Here is a 17,526-nt window from a genome sequence, read left to right as displayed (position 1 = left end):
TTATTTGAAACAAAGGTTTGGAATTGCATCAGTTTTAACAGAACTTTCATTAGTTTCACAGGTCTGTTCTGTGAGAATAAACAGAAGCCTTAAATTCTGACACCCATTGTTACATTGTTTTTTAGGTGGTATCATGGAAAACTCGACAGAGCAATTGCAGAAGAACGTCTTCGGCAAGCGGGAAAACCTGGAAGTTACCTTATTCGAGAGAGTGATCGGAGACCGGGTTCATTTGTGCTTTCATTCCTTAGTAAAACAAATGTCAATCATTTTAGGTGAGAATTAAATGTTTTCTTTTAAAACAATGTAACCTGTTTATTTGTGGGTTTTTAACTTAGTATAGTATAGAACACAATTGTATTATAAACTGAATATTTTTTACTTTTCTTTTTATCCATGTATGGTGTAGCTCTTTACTAGGGTTTAGTTGTTTTAAACCATGCTACTTAAAAATTCCTTTACAGGCTAAAAAATGAAAACGTGAGGAAACCAACAGGAACAGAGAAGCTTGTCTAAAGCTGTTGTGACTAAATTTACAGTAACATGCAGGCTTCTTATTAGTAATCTGAGGAGATTGTTTTGAGTCTATTCCTCAGTTATTGCAGCTCACAGGACATACTTGAATGTCAAGGTCATAGCAAATCTGGGTGCTTCCTTTATAAGAAAGAAATAACAAGGAGAAACAAAGCAATTATGTATTTAATAATATGAGGATTTGCTGGAATCAGCTTTCAGTATGTGTTAGAATTGGTTGTTCTAAATACAAATAGCCCTTTATCCGAAATTGTAACCAGGATTATTTTACCATTAGGAAGTTACATACATTAATTTATTTTCATTTAGTGTAAATGAGATATGAAGCGCTCGAATGTTAGTCAGCAAGTAGTGTGCTGCCGTGTGATGTTCATCTTCACAAAATAGGATATCAAGTGCATCTTCAGCAGTAGAAAAAGCCTTTGTCAACTATCTAGATAAAAAGAAATAAACAGAAAGCAAATTTACTTGCAAAGCAAACAGAAATAGCATGCTCATGTTTGCATCCTGTTCTCTGAGCTAACAATTCATGCTTCTCAGCTATACTGATTCTTGTTTGGGAACTGGTTACTACACAGCAGTAGTAGAAAATTAAATTATGTTAATACTTGCTTTAAGTGCTATTTTTAATAACTTCTGCTTATTGTAGCCAATATCAGGTGTTGAATGTTGGTTCACGTTCACCATAAAATTGTTTGTGGCATCTCAGATAGAAAATGGGAAACCATTAAAGACTACTTTCTTAGAAAGGGATCCTTACAATTTTTTCAAATCTTAAAGAATCTTTCCTTCTTAGATCCATTAAATATGTGAAGAGACAAATATGCGTCCACTGAGTCCCACAGACTGGGAGTGTCACTTTCACCAAAGCTTGTTCTTTGCCAATTGCAGCCTTCCAAAAATGGGTGAAATTTCCATTGCTCAACAATCTCACTGATATTTTGTTTCCTAAAAGTGTTATTTTTCAGATTAATCTTTCCTTACATGTTTCTGTTTGACTAAAATACCAATATTTTAGGTGAAAGTTTTCCAGATCCCCCTCCCCCAAGTTGGATATGGGCATATGTTCATGCAGCATGTGATTGACAGCTAGCGTATGAGTCCATCGAAACTAAATTCTTTTTGGTTGAAGTAGTATGGTTGGTTTTGGTGAGTTGCTGAGTGATATAAAATATTGGGAAGGAAAATCTTTATCTTTTCATCTTGTCCTTCAGAATTTTCTGTGACTACAGAAGTCTTTGTATTTACTAGTCCAGTGTGTTCTGAAGAAAGGTTTCGTTTTTATTTTTATTTAATAATAAAATGTGAAACACTAAATTTCATTTAGGAGCCTAATCTCTGAATAATTTACTATGGATTCTATAAGGAATCTGGTAGAAAATATGCCAAGAGATCTAGTCTAGATCCTTAAAGTTATATTATTTTCTGACTCCCCTTGCAGTGCTATATGCTTAAAAAATAATAAAATATAATAATATAGTTTAAACAACTGACCTGAGAAGAAAGATTTTATTTTTTTTAAAGCAGGAATGTATCAGAATACTGACCTGTTGAAGAAAAATAGAATAAAAGTGTAAGCAACCAACTACAGATAAATAATATACTCATCTGAGTTTCTCAGCAGTGAAATTTGTTTTTTCCTTTTGTTTTTGAATTGTTCATGAACTCTGTAAAGAAGTCAAATGCTAAGTAGAAAACTAAGTAGTCAGACATTTAACCTTTTGTACTGTAATTTTTTTTGAAATATCTTTAAGATAACTTGTCTTCTGGAAACTGGAGAGATGGGTAACATGATGATAGATGTTAAGTTTTTTTTCTTAAGTGAAATCTGATTAGTTGACTAATAGTTTATCTCAATTTCTTGCATTTTATTGCATATTTTTATCTTCACTGATCAATGACATTATATATTCTTAGACTTCGGTTTGTGAAGGCATATCATAGGACTTCCTCCTTTGGCAGAAGTGCTCACCAAGCCAATTTTCATCATTTATCAGCAGTCCTGGCTAACCGGGGAGGTCCCAGTTGATTGGAGGTTAGCAAATGTGATGCCCATCTATAAGAAGGGCCGGAAGGAGGATCCGGGGAACTACAGGCCTGTCGGTCTGACCTCGGTGCCAGGGAAGGTTATGGAGCAGGTCATCTTGAGTGCTATCACACAGCACATGAAGGACGCCCAGGCGATCAGGCCCAGTCAGCATGGGTTCATGAAAGGCAGGTCCTGCTTGACAAACCTGATCTCCTTCTATGACAAAGTGACCCACTTAGTGGACGAGGGAAAGGCTGTGGATGTTGTCTACCTGGACTTTAGTAAAGCCTTTGACACCTCTTCCCACAGCATTCTCCTGGAGAAACTGGCTGCTCATGGCTTGGATGAGTGTACTGTTCACTGGGTAAAAAAACTGGCCGGGCCCAAAGAGTTGTGGTGAATGGAGTTAAATCCAGTTGGCGGCTGGTCACAAGTGGTGTTCCCCAGGGTTCAGTATTGGGGCCGGTTCTGTTTAATATCCTTATCAACGATCTGGACGAGGGGATTGAGTGCACCCTCAGTAAGTTTGCAGACAACACCAAGTCTGGCGGGAGTGTTGATCTGCTTGAGGGTAGGAAGGCTCTACAGAGGGATCTGGACAGGCTGGATCGATGGGCCGGGGCCAATTGTATGAGATTCAACAAGGCCGAGTGCCAGGTCCTGCACTTGGGTCACAACAACCCCAGGCAGTGCTACAGGCTCGGGGAAGAGTGGCTGGAGTGCTGCCTGGTGGAAAAGGACCTGGGGGTGTTGGCTGACAGCTGGCTGAATATGAGCCAGCAGTGTTCCCAGGTGGCCAAGACGACCAACAGCATCCTGGCCTGTATCAGAAATAGTGTGGCCAGCAGGACTATGGAAGTGGTTGTCCTCCTGTACTCGGCACTGGTGAGGCCTCACCTTGAATACTGTGTTCAGTTTTGGGCCCCTCACTGCAAGAAAGACATTGAGATGCTGGAGCGTGTCCAGAGAAGGGCAACAAAGCTGGTGAAGGGTCTAGAGAACAAGTCTTACAAGGAGTGGCTGAGGGAACTGGGGTTGTTCAGTATGGAGAAAAGGAGGCTCGGGGGAGACGTTATCACTCTCTACAGCTACCTGAAAGGAGGTTGTTGCAAGGTGGGTGTCAGTCTCTTTTCCGAAGTAACAAGTGATAGGATGAGAGGAAATGGTCTCAAGTGGCACCAGGGGAGGTTTAGAATGGATTTTAGGAAAAATTTCTTCACCAAAAGGGCTGTCAAGCATTGGAACAGGCTGCCCAGGGAAGTGGTTGAGTCACCGTCCCTGGAGGTATTTAAAAGACGTGTAGACATGGCACTTAGGGACATGGTTTAGTGGTGGACTTGGTAGTGTTACGTTAATGGTCGTACTCGATGATCTTCATGGAATCCTAGAATGGTTCGGGTTGGCAGGGACCTTAAAGATCATTGACTTCCAACCCCCTGCCATGGGCAGGGACACCTCCCACTAGACCAGGTTGCTCAAAGCCCCATCCAGCCTGGCCTTGAACACCTCCAGGGAGGGGGCATCCACAACTTCTCTGGGCAACCTGTTCCAGTGTCTCACCACCCTCACACTAAAGAATTTCTTCCCGATATCTAATCTAAATCTCCCCTCTTTCAGTTTAAAACCGTTACCCTTCGTCCTATCACTACACTCCCTGATACACTCCCGTCTCTCCTGTAGGCCCCCTTTAGGTACTGGAAGGCTGCTAAAAGGTCTCCCCGGAGCCTTCTCTTCTCCAGGCTGAACAACCCCAACTCTCTCAGCCTGTCCTCACAGGGAGACGTGCTCCAGCCTTCTGATCATCTTTGTGGCTCTCTGCTGGACTCGTTCCAACAGGTCCATGTCCTTCCTGTGCTGAGGACTCCAGAGCTGGACGCAGTACTCCAGGTGGGGTCGCACCAGAGCAGAGGAGAAGGGCAGAATCACCTCCCTCGACCTGCTGGCCACACTTCTTTTGATGCAGCCCAGGATGTGGTTGGCTTTCTGGGCTGCGAGCACACATTGCCAGCTCATGTTGAGCTTCTCGTCCACCAACACCCCCAAGTCCTTCTCCACAGGGCTGCTCTCAAGCCTTTCTCCGCCCAACCTGTATTTCTGTATTTGTGCCTGGGATTGTTGTGTCCCAGGTGCAGGACCTTGTACTTGGACTGGTTGAACTTGAGGAGGTTCACACGGGCCCACCTCTCAAGTCTGTCCAGGTCCCTCTGGATGACATCCCTTCCCTCCAGTGTGTCGACCACACCACAGAGCTTGGTGTCGTCGGCTAACTTGCTGAGGGTGCACTCAATCCTGCTGTCCATGTTTCTGACAAAGATGTTAAACAGCACTGGTCCCAGTACTGACCCCTGAGGAATGCCACTCGTCACTGGTTGCACCTTGGGCATTGAGCCTTTGACTGCAACCCTTTGAGTGTGGCCATCCAGCCAGTTCCTCATCCACCGACTGGTCCATCCATAGAATCATAGAATGGTTAGAGTTGGAAGGGACCTTAAAGATCATCGAGTTCCAACCCCCCTGCCATGGGCAGGGACACCTCCACTAGACCAGGTTGCTCAAAGACCATCCAACCTGGCCTTGAACACCTCCAGGGATGGGGCCTTCACAACTTCCCTGGGCAACCTGTTCCAGTGCTTCACCACCCTCACAGTAAAGAATTTCCTCCTAATATCTAATCTAAATCTCCCCTCTTCCAATTTAAAACCATTACCCCTTGTCCTGTCACTACATCTCCTGACAGAGAGTCCCTCTCCGGCTCTCCTGTAGGCTCCCTTCAGATTTTGGAAGGCTGCTATGAGGTCTCCCCGGAGCCTTCTCTTCTCCAGGCTGAACAACCCCAGCTCTCTCAGCCTGTCTTCATAGGGGAGGTGCTCCAGACCTCTGATCATCTTTGTGGCTCTCTGCTGGACTCGTTCCAACAGGTCCGTGTCCTTCCTGTGCTGAGGACTCCAAAGCTGGACACAGTATTCCAGGCGGGGTCTCACGAGTGCAGAGTAGAGGGGTAGAATCACCTCCCGCAACCTGCTGGCCACACTTCTCTTGATGCAGCCCAGAATCCGGTTGGCTTTCTGGGCTGCCAGTGCGCGCTGCCGGCTCATGTTGAGCTTCTCATCCACCAACACCCCCAAGTCCTTCTCCTCAGGGCTGCTCTCCAGCCATTCTCTGCCCAACCTGTATTTGTGCCTGGGATTGCCACGTCCCAGGTGCAGGACCCTGCACTTGGCCTGGTTGAACTTCATGCAATTTGCACGAGCCCATCTCTCAAGCCTGTCTAGGTCCCTCTGGATGGCATCCCTTCCCTCCAGCGTGTCGACCGCGCCACCGAGCTTGGTGTCGTCGGCAAACTTGCTGAGGGTGCACTCTATCCCACTGTCCATGTCACTGACAAAGATGTTAAGCAGTACTGGTCCCAGTACCGACCCCTGAGGAACTCGTCACTGGCCGCCAATTGGACATTGAACCATTGACCACAACCCTTTGAGTGCGGCCATTCAGCCAGTTCCTGATCCACCGAGTGGTCCATCCATCAAACCCATGTCTTTCCAATTTTGAGACCAGGATGTCGTGCGGGACAGTGTCAAACGCTTTGCATAAGTCCAGGTAGATGACGTCTGTTGCTCTGCCCTTGTCCACCAAGCCTGTGGCAGTATTGTAAAAGGCCACCAAATTTGTCAGGCACGATTTGCCCTTGGTGAAGCCATGCTGGCTGTCTCCAATCACCTCCTTATTTTCCATGTGCCTTAGCAGAGATTCCAGGAGGATCTGCTCCATGATCTTGCCAGGCACAGAGGTGAGGCTGACTGGCCTATAGTTCCCTGGGTCTTCCTTTTTTCCTTTTTTGAATATCGGGGTTATGTTCCCCTTTTTCCAGTCAGCGGGAACTTCGCCAGATTGCCACGATTTCTCAAATATGATGGAAAGCGGCTTAGCAACTTCGTCCGCCAGCTCCCTCAGGACCCGTGGGTGGATTTCACCAGGTCCCATGGACTTATGCACCTTCAGGTTCCTTAATAGGTCTCGAACCTGATCTTCTCCTACTGTGGGCAGTTCTTCATTCGCAGAGCCCTTGTTTTTGCCTTCCGTGACTTGGGCAGTGTGGTTAGAGCCCTTGCCGGTGAAGACTGAGGCAAAAAAGTCGTTCAGTAGCTCAGCCTTATCCATATCCTGGGAGGCCAGGTCTCCCGTTTCCTTCCGGAGAGGGCCTACAACTTCCCTAGTCTTGCCTTTGTCCCTGACATATCTATAGAAGTTTTTCTTATTGTTTTTGATGTCCCTGGCTAGATTTAGTTCTGCCTGGGTTTTCGCTTGCCTGATCTGGTTCCTGGCCACTCAGACAGTTTCTCTATATTCTGCCCATTCTACCCGTCCCTGCTTCCACCCTCTATAGGCCTCCCTTTTGGTCTTGAGCTTGTCCAGCATCTCCTTGTTCATCCACACAGGCCTGCTGGCTATTTTGCCTGACTTCTTTTTTGGGATGCACCTCTCCTGAGCTTGGAGGAGGCGATCCTTGAATGCCAACCAGCTTTCTTGGGCCCCTCTCCCCTCCAGTTCTTTCTCCCACACTACCCTGCCAATCAGATCTCTCAGGAGACCAAAGTCTGCTCTTCATCAAATCCATCAAAGTCATCAAATCTTCATCAAAGTCATCAAATCCGTGTCTCTCCAGTTTAGAGACCAGAATGACATGCGGGACAGCGTCAAACGCTTTGCATAAGTCCAGGTAGATGATGTCTGTTGCTCTCCCCTTATCTACCAATGCTGTAGCGCCTTCGTAGAAGGCCACCAAATTTGTCAGGCATGACTTGCCCTTGGTGAAGCCATGTTGGCTGTCACCAATCACTGCCTTATTTTCCATGTGCCTTAGCAGATTTTCCAGGAGGATCTGCTCCATGATCTTGCCGGGCACAGAGGTGAGACTGAAAGGGCTGTAGTTCCCTGGATCTTCCTTTTCTCCCTTTTTGAAAATGGGGGTTATGTTTCCCCTTTTCCAGTCAGCGGGAACTTCACCGGACTGCCACGACTTTTCAAATATCATGGAAAGTGGCACAGCAACTTCATCCGCCAGCTCCCTCAGGACCCGTGGATGGATTTCATCAAGTCCCATGGACTTATGTACCTTCAGGTTCCTTAGAAGGTCTTGAACCTGGTCTTCTCCTACAGTGGGTGGTTCTTCATTCTCACAGCCCCTGCTTTCGCTTGGTCTTTGAACTTGGGAGGTGTGAGGAGAGGGGTTGGCAGTGAAGACCGAGGCAAAAAAGTTGTTGAGAACTTCGGCCGTCTTCTCATCTGCTGTTACCAGTTTGCCATCCTTGCTCATCATGGGGGGGGTACGCTTTCTTTAACCTTCCTTTTCTGATTGAAATATCTGTAGAAGCCCATCTTGTTATTCTTAGCATCCCTTGCCAGGTTCAGCTCCAGCCATGCCTTGGCCTTCCTGACCTCCTCCCTACATAACCGGGCAGCGTCCCTATACTCTTCCCAGGATACCTGATCCTGCCTGAACTGCCTGTGCAGTTCCTTCTTGCATTTTAGTTTGACCAGCAGGTCCCAACTCAGCCATGCTGGTCTCTTCCCTTTCTTGCACCTGGGGATCGAGAGCCTTTGTGCTCTATGGAAAGCGTCCTTAAAGATCTGCCAGCTCTGTTCTGCCCCCTTGTCCCTGAGGGCCCTTTCCCAGGGGGTCCTTTTGACTAACTCCTTGAAGAGCTGGAGGTTTTGCTTTCCTAAAATTCAGGGTCCTGACTACGCTCCTTGTCTGTCACGTACCCCTTAGGACTGTGAACTCCACCAGGGCATGATCACTGCAGCCCAGGCTGCTTCCAATCTTGACATCCCTGATGAGCTCACTTGCATTGGTGACTATCGTCATTGGTGACTATCGCATCCCCTCGTGTAGGGGTGTCTATTTCCTGCCTTAGGAAGTTATCGTCGAGGCACTCCAGGAACCTCCTAGATTGTCTAGAGACCTCTTAAAGGTCTTTTCCAACAAATGATTCTATGATCCTTAAAATGATTGCTTTGACACTCTGCAACAAGTTCTGATGGAAAGTATGATGTTTTTCCTATTTACTACATAATTTATTGGAAACTGCTTTTAGCATTCTGCAGGTTTCATAAAACTGCTGATTTCACAATTTTGACCAAAAATTATAGTTTTTAAGTAGATCAGATGTCATGTTCACTTCCCCCCCCCCCCCCCCCCCCATGCATAACTAAAGGAATAGATCAGTCCCTCTGTCCATATTTTCTTCCTTCTCCAAGTTGCTTTTCCAGATAGCTCTTCACATTTTTAAAGAAGTGTTATTACTCAGGACTGCTGTCCAACTCTGTGTTGCTGGAAAAATTCAGGTTCTCTTGATGCCATCAATTTACATAAGTGATTGTTTCTTTGGATTGTCTGGTCAAAAATACTGTTTCAGCTTATGTACTTTTTTCCTTGTCCAAATGACTCTTGTGTAATACAAATGCTTTAAAAACTGTTAACTCTCTTATCTAAATCAATTATTTCTGACTGTTTTTAGAACTTGTATTGCATAGCCATGCAAACAGACACGGTATTTTCCATTTTTTGGTGTGACAAGTGTGTTCACAAATCTGAGTACTAAAATACGCACTACCACCCCACAAAACCAAACAACAACCCCAAACAAACACACACCCCCCCCCCCCTCAACTACATAAGTTAGTCAGTAAGATGAGTAATTTAATAAGAATTTTCTTTTATGTTAAACTATTGAAATGGTGGGTTTTTAAGCATTTTTTCCTATTTATTAGCAGGCTTTTAAATTGAGTACATTATTATTGCAAATTTATTTCTTATTTTTTAGCATGGATACTAGACTAACTATAGAGAAGTCACTAGTTTTTGAAGTTATTTCAGTATTCTGCACTGTATAATTAAATGCAGTTATCTGTTACAAAAATGTATTGCTACTTTGCCAAAATTTTACAGGCCTATCACATAAGCTGTATGTCCTGCATGACAGAAGTATTAATGCTGTTACCTCTACTAATGTAGTATGTAATTTGTCCAGTACGCTGGTAGTTAGATTTTTGTGTTTAATTTCATTTCGTTCTAGCAGATCTCCATACTTTTTTGTAAATCTACATCACCTTTACAGTCTTCAAATATTTTTATGTCATGATGTTTATCAGTAATTGCTGATGAGATATTCATTAGTTAAGGGGGGGTGTATGTGTATATATATGAGAGAGAGAGAGTTTGTAATATTGCATTTTGTTGAACGTAGACAGCCTGCTTTAAAAACTCAATGTTATCCTAACTTCCTTGTAAAAAAAAATAAATCACAAAACCAACAAAAAACCACCCCAATGGTTTGTAGCAAAAGATTTTCTTTTTTTATTAACAGGATTATTGCCATGTGTGGAGACTATTACATTGGTGGACGTCGCTTTGCTTCGCTCTCGGACCTAATTGGTTATTACAGTCATGTGTCTTGTTTGCTGAAGGGGGAAAAACTATTCTTTCCAGTAGCACCTCCAGAGGAAAGTAGTAAAATTTTTAAATGTCATTTACTTAAATATTAATATCATTAATCTTGCATTCGATATTCATAGCTTTCTATGAAAAAAGCATTGTAGATAGCTTCCCCTAGTTCTAGAGCTGTCTCAGCGTATAGTGAAGTATAAGGAATATATAAACATGTTCTTACTGATAGAAAGCAATGATAAATATTTGTTTTTTAATGAAAATCTGTAATGAGAGAGCTAGATATCAGGTATTACAGTTATCTCCAAATGTAGTAATAACATTGTATGTAAACTGAGATAAACAAGAAAATGTGTGGTTCTTGGCTAGTGAAGAGCACCATTGTAATGTAGTTAGCCTCTAGGGTTTTACACTGACTTAATAAAGTATTTCAAAATAATATTACTATTTTGTAGCAAAGATTTCAAAATACACATCCTGGAAATAACCAAGGTTCCTGAAAGCTGGGCTTCTTTTAAGTGACTATCCTTAAGACAATATCGGTAATTAAAAAAAACCCAAACCAACCCAGACAAAACAGCAGCCCCCCCCCCTCCCCCCCCAACACCTGCAGACTGTGCCCCCACCCTGAATAAAGATGTTTCTGAATGTTAAACTTTCATAAATTCCCACTAAGTGGAAGAAAGTTCTGAAGTACTCTTTCATGGGAATTACATTATTGGTAATTTCATTTTTGGAGATAACACAACCGATAATGTTACAAGGCTAGAAACAAAATGAGAGCTTTTGTAGATAGCTTTAGGAATTAAGCATTTCCAGATCTTACTATTTTTGACCCTTTGAAAACTTAAAACTAGCAAAGGGATACAAATTACTGTTACCAGTCTTTTGCCTTAGAAAAGCATAATGTTGGAGAGAGGAAGTCTACACTAGAATGAAAGGGAAAATTAATATCTTTGCACTCTTCTCTAATGTTGTAGCCTGTGGAGGATAGAAGGAGAGTTCGAGCAATTTTACCTTACACCAAAGTGCCAGAAACTGATGAAATAAGGTATGTTTTAATAATAGGTAGAAGCAGTTGTGAAATTCTTGGAGTATTTACAAATACTAATGACTTCGGTATACGTTCACTATGCAAATACTTTCCAATTGCGTCTTAGACAATGCTCTGGGAGGTTAAAGGTATGATGCCTCTTTTCCTTTTTTTTTTTCTCTCTTGTGTCTTGTCATCTCTCTCCTTGTCTTTTTTCTTTTGCCATGGATATAGCAGTAACACTTTTATTCTGGGTATACTGTTTGTATGAATTATAAGGGGAGTTACGTTCAATTGCTAGAACTATGAAACTTAGTTTAGAAGTAGAACACTACTAATTTCAAAGGCTTACCCACTGAGAAAAATGTAAGTTTGTGCATGAAGGAATTCTGTGCGAAAATGTCTCATGTGAGGATCTGAAATAAATTGGCTTTGAATTTGCCTGCAGAAGTAGCTAGTAACAGATAAATAGTTCAAGCCAAACCGATCTTGACCACTAGAAAGAGAATGTGAGAATCGACTGATAAAATTAAAGCCAATATTTTTAGTGTCTTCCTTGAAATAAGGAAAAAAAGGAGAGACGGCCAAAAAACCTTGCCTTTAACGTACTAGCACTTGTTTTGTTGCCTGTGCCTAAAAACTCTGTCCTTAAAATGGAGCAAGAATGATTCCGTTTCCTTCTCCCTCTCCTCTCTTTTGGAAAGAGCCTGTATTGAACAAATGACACTTTTAAATGTGTAATCTTAATATTTAATAAAGTTATTGAATTGCCTCTCTGGGTGCCAGGTGCCCACCGAGCCGCTCTATCACTCCCCCTCCTCAACCGGACAGGGGAGAGAAAATATGACGAAAGGCTCGTGGGTCGAGATAAGGACAGGGAGATCACTTAGCAATTACCATCACGGGGGAAAATAAGACTGGGGGAAATTAATTTAATTTATTGCCAATTAACACCAGAGTAGGTAATGAGAAATAAAAACATCTTCCCCCCACCCCTCCCTTCTTCCCAGCCTCAACTTCACTCCCGATTTCTCTACCTCCTCCCCCTGCGCGGCACAGGGGGATGGGGAATGGGGGTTGCGGTCAGTTCATCAGACATTGTGTCTGCTGCTCCTTCCTCCTCACACTCTTCCCCTGCTCCAGCGTGGGGTCCCTCCCATGGAAGACAGTCCTCCACGAACTTCTCCAATGTGGGTTCTTCCCACGGGCTGCAGTTCTTCAAATTTAAATTATTGTTTAAATCATCATTTAGATGGTGATTAGATGATAAAGTATTCAGAATTAGAATATTTTTTTGTATATTATATAAATACATAAGTGTAATTAAGCAACAAAAGTCCTGTGTGAAAAAAAATTAAAAATAATTCTTCTGTGAATTCTGTTAGCTATGTGGCATGGTATCAGTTACTGAAATGTCAGGAATATGAAGTTATAAGCAAGATTTCTTGTGATAATAAGTCAAACAATAATTTCTGTTCTTTCCTATTATCTCATCTATCACAGTACTTATTGTGGAAAGATGCTAGTGCTAATTTCAGTTTCCTCATATCCCAATAGTATGAATTCATCTGTTAGCAAGCTAGCATGTTCAACAATTCATTGAGGACTCAGCATCAGTAGCGTCCCAATCAGTTTTAAATTTTTCTAACCAATACTAACACCAGTAGGTCCTTTAAAATCCTGTATTCAATTATTCTTAGGTAAATTCTGTTTCATAGTTAAAAATCACGTGCTTACAATTGAAGTCAAATATGTGTGTATGTTTGCATATGCATATTTGCCAAAATAAGCTTTAAAGGAACAAATATTAGTGCTATGAAAACTGCTGTTTTCATTGTATAGTAACCTCAAGGAGTAGCCTTGAGAGGTATCCCTTTTCAAGGGGGAGATCACCGCCATGCAGCCTGCTGCTGTACAGGAGAGCTCAGTGGGCTCGGGGGGGTTGTACAGATATTTATAGGGTAAAGTGATTGACTTTAGGTCATACCTCCTTTTGGTGTATGTGCAGTTGTGCAGCTGTAGCAGTTTTACTTTTGTCTAGTCCCAGCTCAGGCTGGTACTGTTAGCTCCTGATAAGACATGGGCTAGAGTCCTTGGTTCCTGATAAGGTACGGCCTAGCACAATTCTCAAGGTTTGCACAGCAGGGCTGATTTCAGTCAGGCCTACTTGTCAGTAATGCCTGAACCCAAGTACTGGTGGGTGCATCTATCACATTAAGCGCTACAGAGCACAGCAAACTGCAAAGCCCAAAACAGTCTTTAACACGTACAGCAAAAAGAGAGCATGGCACAGATCAGATAAACTAATGTTGAGAACAGATAAATCAGTATTGTGACCAGCAACTGTTAACAGATATAATAATTGTAAATTCCTTCTAATATGCTCTGGTCAAGTCTGTTATTATCTCAAACCCTTTGAGCTCCATGTTGGGTGCCAAAAAAGACTGTTGTGGTTTAAACCCAGCTTGCAGCTAAGCACCACATAGCTTGCTCACTCCGCTCTGGTGGGATGGGGGAAGAATTGGAAGAGTAAAATTGAGAAACGCATGGGTTGACATAAAGACCATTTAATAATTAGAAAATATATTAAAAGAAAAAAAAAAAGTAAGGGAACCCCCCCCCACTAACCAACAAAGAGAGAGGAAAATAAAACCCAAGGAAGGCAAGTGATGCAAATGCAAACAATTGCTCACCACCAATGGACCAATGCCCAGCCAGTCCCTGAGCAACATTCCACCCGCCAACCTCCACCTCCCCAATTTTATTGCTGAGCACAATGCCATATGGTATGGAATATCCCTTTGATCAGTTGGGGTCAGCTGTCCCAACTGTGTCCCCTCCCAAATTTTTGTGCACCTCCAACCTACTCACTGGCAGGGCAGTCTGAGGAGCAGAAAAGGCCTTGATGCTGTGTGATTAACTAAAACATCTCTGTATTATCAACACTGTTTTCAGCACAACTCCAAAACGTAGCCCCATACTAGCTACTATGAAGAAATTTAACTCTATTCCAACCAAAACCAGTATGCCTGAGTTTGGAATTACACTTAAGGAATAATTTATGCTAACCTTCCATTAATGAAATTCCCTTGAACATTTTAATGCTTTGTATTTATGCTCTTATTGTAGCTAACTGCATGTCTTTTTGAGGAACTATTCTGTATCTTCTTTTTAGCACTTATCTTCATATGCAAAGACCTAAATAGTAGATATTCTACAGGCTTTATTATACAAAATTGGGTTTTGTTAAAAGTATTATTTTCTTAGACTATTAAGGGAATCTTTGATTGTTTTTACTTGTGTTTAGTATTTGATCCCTCTTGATAAACGAAGAATGTTACTTCTTTTAATGTTGTTGTGATGTTTTTTGTTTTATGAGTCCTTAGTACACTTTAACGTATCTATTAGATTCTAAATGTAAATCAAAAAAGGATAAATATTCATCTATCATAGCTACTTAAACTGTGTAAAAAAATGCATGTGGTGTGCTTGGGATACCAGTAAATGTATCTTTCATGATCAGATTTCCTCAAATGTTTTGCTGAAACTGTGCTCAAGAATTCATTGCGTTCATTAAACTTTGTATTATGATTGTACTTCCAACATAAATCTTACTGTAACTCTCTTCAGTTTCCTTAAAGGAGATATGTTTATTGTCCATAATGAATTGGAAGATGGCTGGATGTGGGTGACAAACCTACGGACAGATGAACAAGGTCTTATTGTAGAAGACCTGGTAGAAGAAGTGGTGAGTAATTTTATATTCACATCTGTTGTAGAACTGAGATTTGATTATTTTTTTTTATTATTATTTGTGTGTGTAAGTTAACATTGAAATAAACCCATACTAGTGGTGTTTAACTGCCTGACTTTATGTACTTTTCTAAACCTTCCTGCAGTAATTGAATCTGCCAGTTTATAAATAGTGTAACAAAACTTTAAAGTCTAATTCAATACCCAAACAAAGTACTTATTCACATTATCCAAACAAGTTCATGTGCAAATGAATGATACTGTGAACTTATTAGGCGGTTCCCTAAACTCACTAGTCCTGATAAAGAACTTCCTAGTCTTTCAGTTGCATTCTTTTAGAATCATAGAATAATAGAATTGCCTAGGTTGGAAAAGACCTTTCAGATCATCTAGTCCCAACCATCAACCTAACACTGACAAAAAACATTACTAAACCATATCTCTAAGCACCATGTCTACCCGTCTTTTAAATACCTCCAGGGATGGTGCCTCAACCACTTCCCTGGGCAGCCCATTCCAATGCTTAATGACCCTTTCAGTGTAAAAATTTTTCCTAATATCCAATCTAAACCTCCCCTGGCGCAGCTTGAGGCCATTTCCTCTTGTCCTATCGCCCGTGACTTGGGAGAAGAGACTGACCCCCACCTCTCTACACCCTCCTTTCAGGTAGTTGTAGAGAGCGATAAGGTCTCCCCTCAGCCTCCTTTTCTCTAGGCTAAACAATCCCCGCTCCCTCAGCCTCTCTTCATAAGACACGTTCTCCAGACCCCTCACCAGCTTTGTTGCTCTTCTTTGGACATGCTCCAGCACCTCAATGTCTTTCTTGGAGTGAGGGGCCCAAAACTGGACACAGTATTCGAGGTGGGGCCTCACCAGTGCCAAGTACGGGGGACGATCACTTCCCTAGTCCTACTCGCCATGCTGTTCCTGATACAGGCCAGGATGCTGTTGGCCGCCTTGGCCACCTGGGCACACTGCTGGCTCATATTCAGGCAGCTGTCGACCAACACCCCCAGGTCCTTTTCTGCTGAGCAGCTTTCCAGCCACTCTGCCCCAAGCTTGTAACGCTTCATGGGGTTTGTTTGCTATGAAACATTCATAAATGTATAGACTGAAATTTTGCACTGCGGTATGCCTTTTTTTTTTTTTTAAGGGCCAAGTGTGGGTTAGAAAGTATATTGATGAGTTAATTGTACCTAGCAGGGCTTATGCAAAGTCAGGAAGCTGACTGGGTAGCCTAAAGATAATTGAATTACTGCAGGAGAAAAGATGATTCAATGGACAAAAACACCCACTCCACCCTCCGGCATGCTTTTTTTAAAATAAGTTCAGCATTGCTTTGGCGTCCTGATGATGTTTGCCTTGCAGCACATATATATTTTGCTATTAGTAGAGCTTGCTTCACCTGTTTCTTACATCTGTATCAGGATGTGAATGGCTAAATTTAAATGGCAGTGTTAGAGTATCTAACTGTAGATTTCTGCATTAGTGGTTGAAGTTCAGGAAAGTTGAGATTTAAGTTACCACATGTAAAGAAGGACTTGAAGAGTTACAATCTTCTGAAATAATGTGTCATGGCTGGATTTCCACTTAGTGAATGAAGTTGAAAACCTCTTTACATGAACTGTGCCATAAGCCATCTAGTTCAAAAATGTCTTGGAGTTCTTAATGCTGTTTATTTCTGCAGAAGGTCTTAACCTATAAAGTTTACTTTTCTAAACTCAAGCATAATGTTGTTGTGTACTTAATATGTTAATTCTCCTTTTAGGGAAGAGAAGAAGATCCGCATGAAGGCAAAATGTAAGGATTTTTGTTTTGTTATTAAAAGCAAATCATAAAATAACTGTAAACTTTAGCTATGAGATTGGGAAGGTGAAGCAAAGCTGTGTGTACTTGTGTTTTGATCTTAAGACTTTTCTTCTATGCTAGTTGTTGAAGATGCATAGGTAATTGACAATTGAAGTCTTGTATTAGTTATGCCTAATGTTAATGAGTTTTGCAGTGATAAAATCTCGGATGCGTCTCTGATCACTTTACCCAGAATATGTACAATGGAGGGTGTGGTGTTTTCTGATTTGCGGCATTTTTTTATACACTTAGTTTGCCTTAGAGGTAACCTTTTTTCAGGTCTGCTCAACTCTGAATGCAGGAGAGGGAACAAAGTATCATTAGAGGAATGACAGTGTAATAGTAACACTTTATATTAGCCTTACGTACCAACACTTAAAGCGAAAACCAAGAGACTGTAGAATAATCTGTTTGCAGTGAATTCCAACTTGTTAAATACTTCCAAAAAACCAAACCCACACCTAATACAATTTACAATGAACACTGAATTGACATTATGGGAAACTGTTGATTGTTATATTATTTTCAGTAGTAAAGATGAGTAGCAAATGAAAGTTACAGAAAATTTCTAGTAGCTGGATAACTTCTTCATCCGTCCTCAATTTGCTTGCTATAATTTCAGCTGCTGATTCCTGTATGTATTGCCCAGTTTGCAATCTCCAAAGGACTGATGATTGAAGAAGGCATTTATTGTGGCTTTTTTTTTTTTTTTTTTTTAATAGGGGAAAGATAATCACTGCTGTGTGTCTTCAGTTTACTGGTCCCCAATGTTCTGCTAGTCATAGAATCATAGAATCGTCTAGGTTGGAAGGGTCCTTTAAGATCATCTAATCCAACCATCAACCTAACTGATAAAAAAAACCCCATCACTAAACCATGTCA

General features: G+C 41.9%; 1 protein-coding gene across 1 annotated transcript in view; it reads left to right on the top strand.

The window, feature by feature from the left end:
- The window catches only part of LOC141476742 (ras GTPase-activating protein 1-like), an 88,770-nt gene that overhangs the window by 45,496 nt on the left and 25,748 nt on the right, over window positions 1-17,526 (top strand). The window contains exons 3-7 of the mRNA XM_074165550.1: window positions 126-275; window positions 9,931-10,064; window positions 10,989-11,061; window positions 14,674-14,791; window positions 16,565-16,596. Of these exons, the coding sequence (XP_074021651.1) occupies window positions 126-275; window positions 9,931-10,064; window positions 10,989-11,061; window positions 14,674-14,791; window positions 16,565-16,596 (507 nt within the window). The remainder of the gene's footprint in view (window positions 1-125; window positions 276-9,930; window positions 10,065-10,988; window positions 11,062-14,673; window positions 14,792-16,564; window positions 16,597-17,526) is intronic.

This window comes from Numenius arquata, chromosome W (genome assembly GCF_964106895.1).
Source record: "Numenius arquata chromosome W, bNumArq3.hap1.1, whole genome shotgun sequence".
NCBI lineage: Eukaryota > Metazoa > Chordata > Aves > Charadriiformes > Scolopacidae > Numenius > Numenius arquata.
The sequence above is the reverse complement of the archived record's forward strand: the minus strand, read 5'-3'. Positions and strand labels throughout refer to the sequence as shown.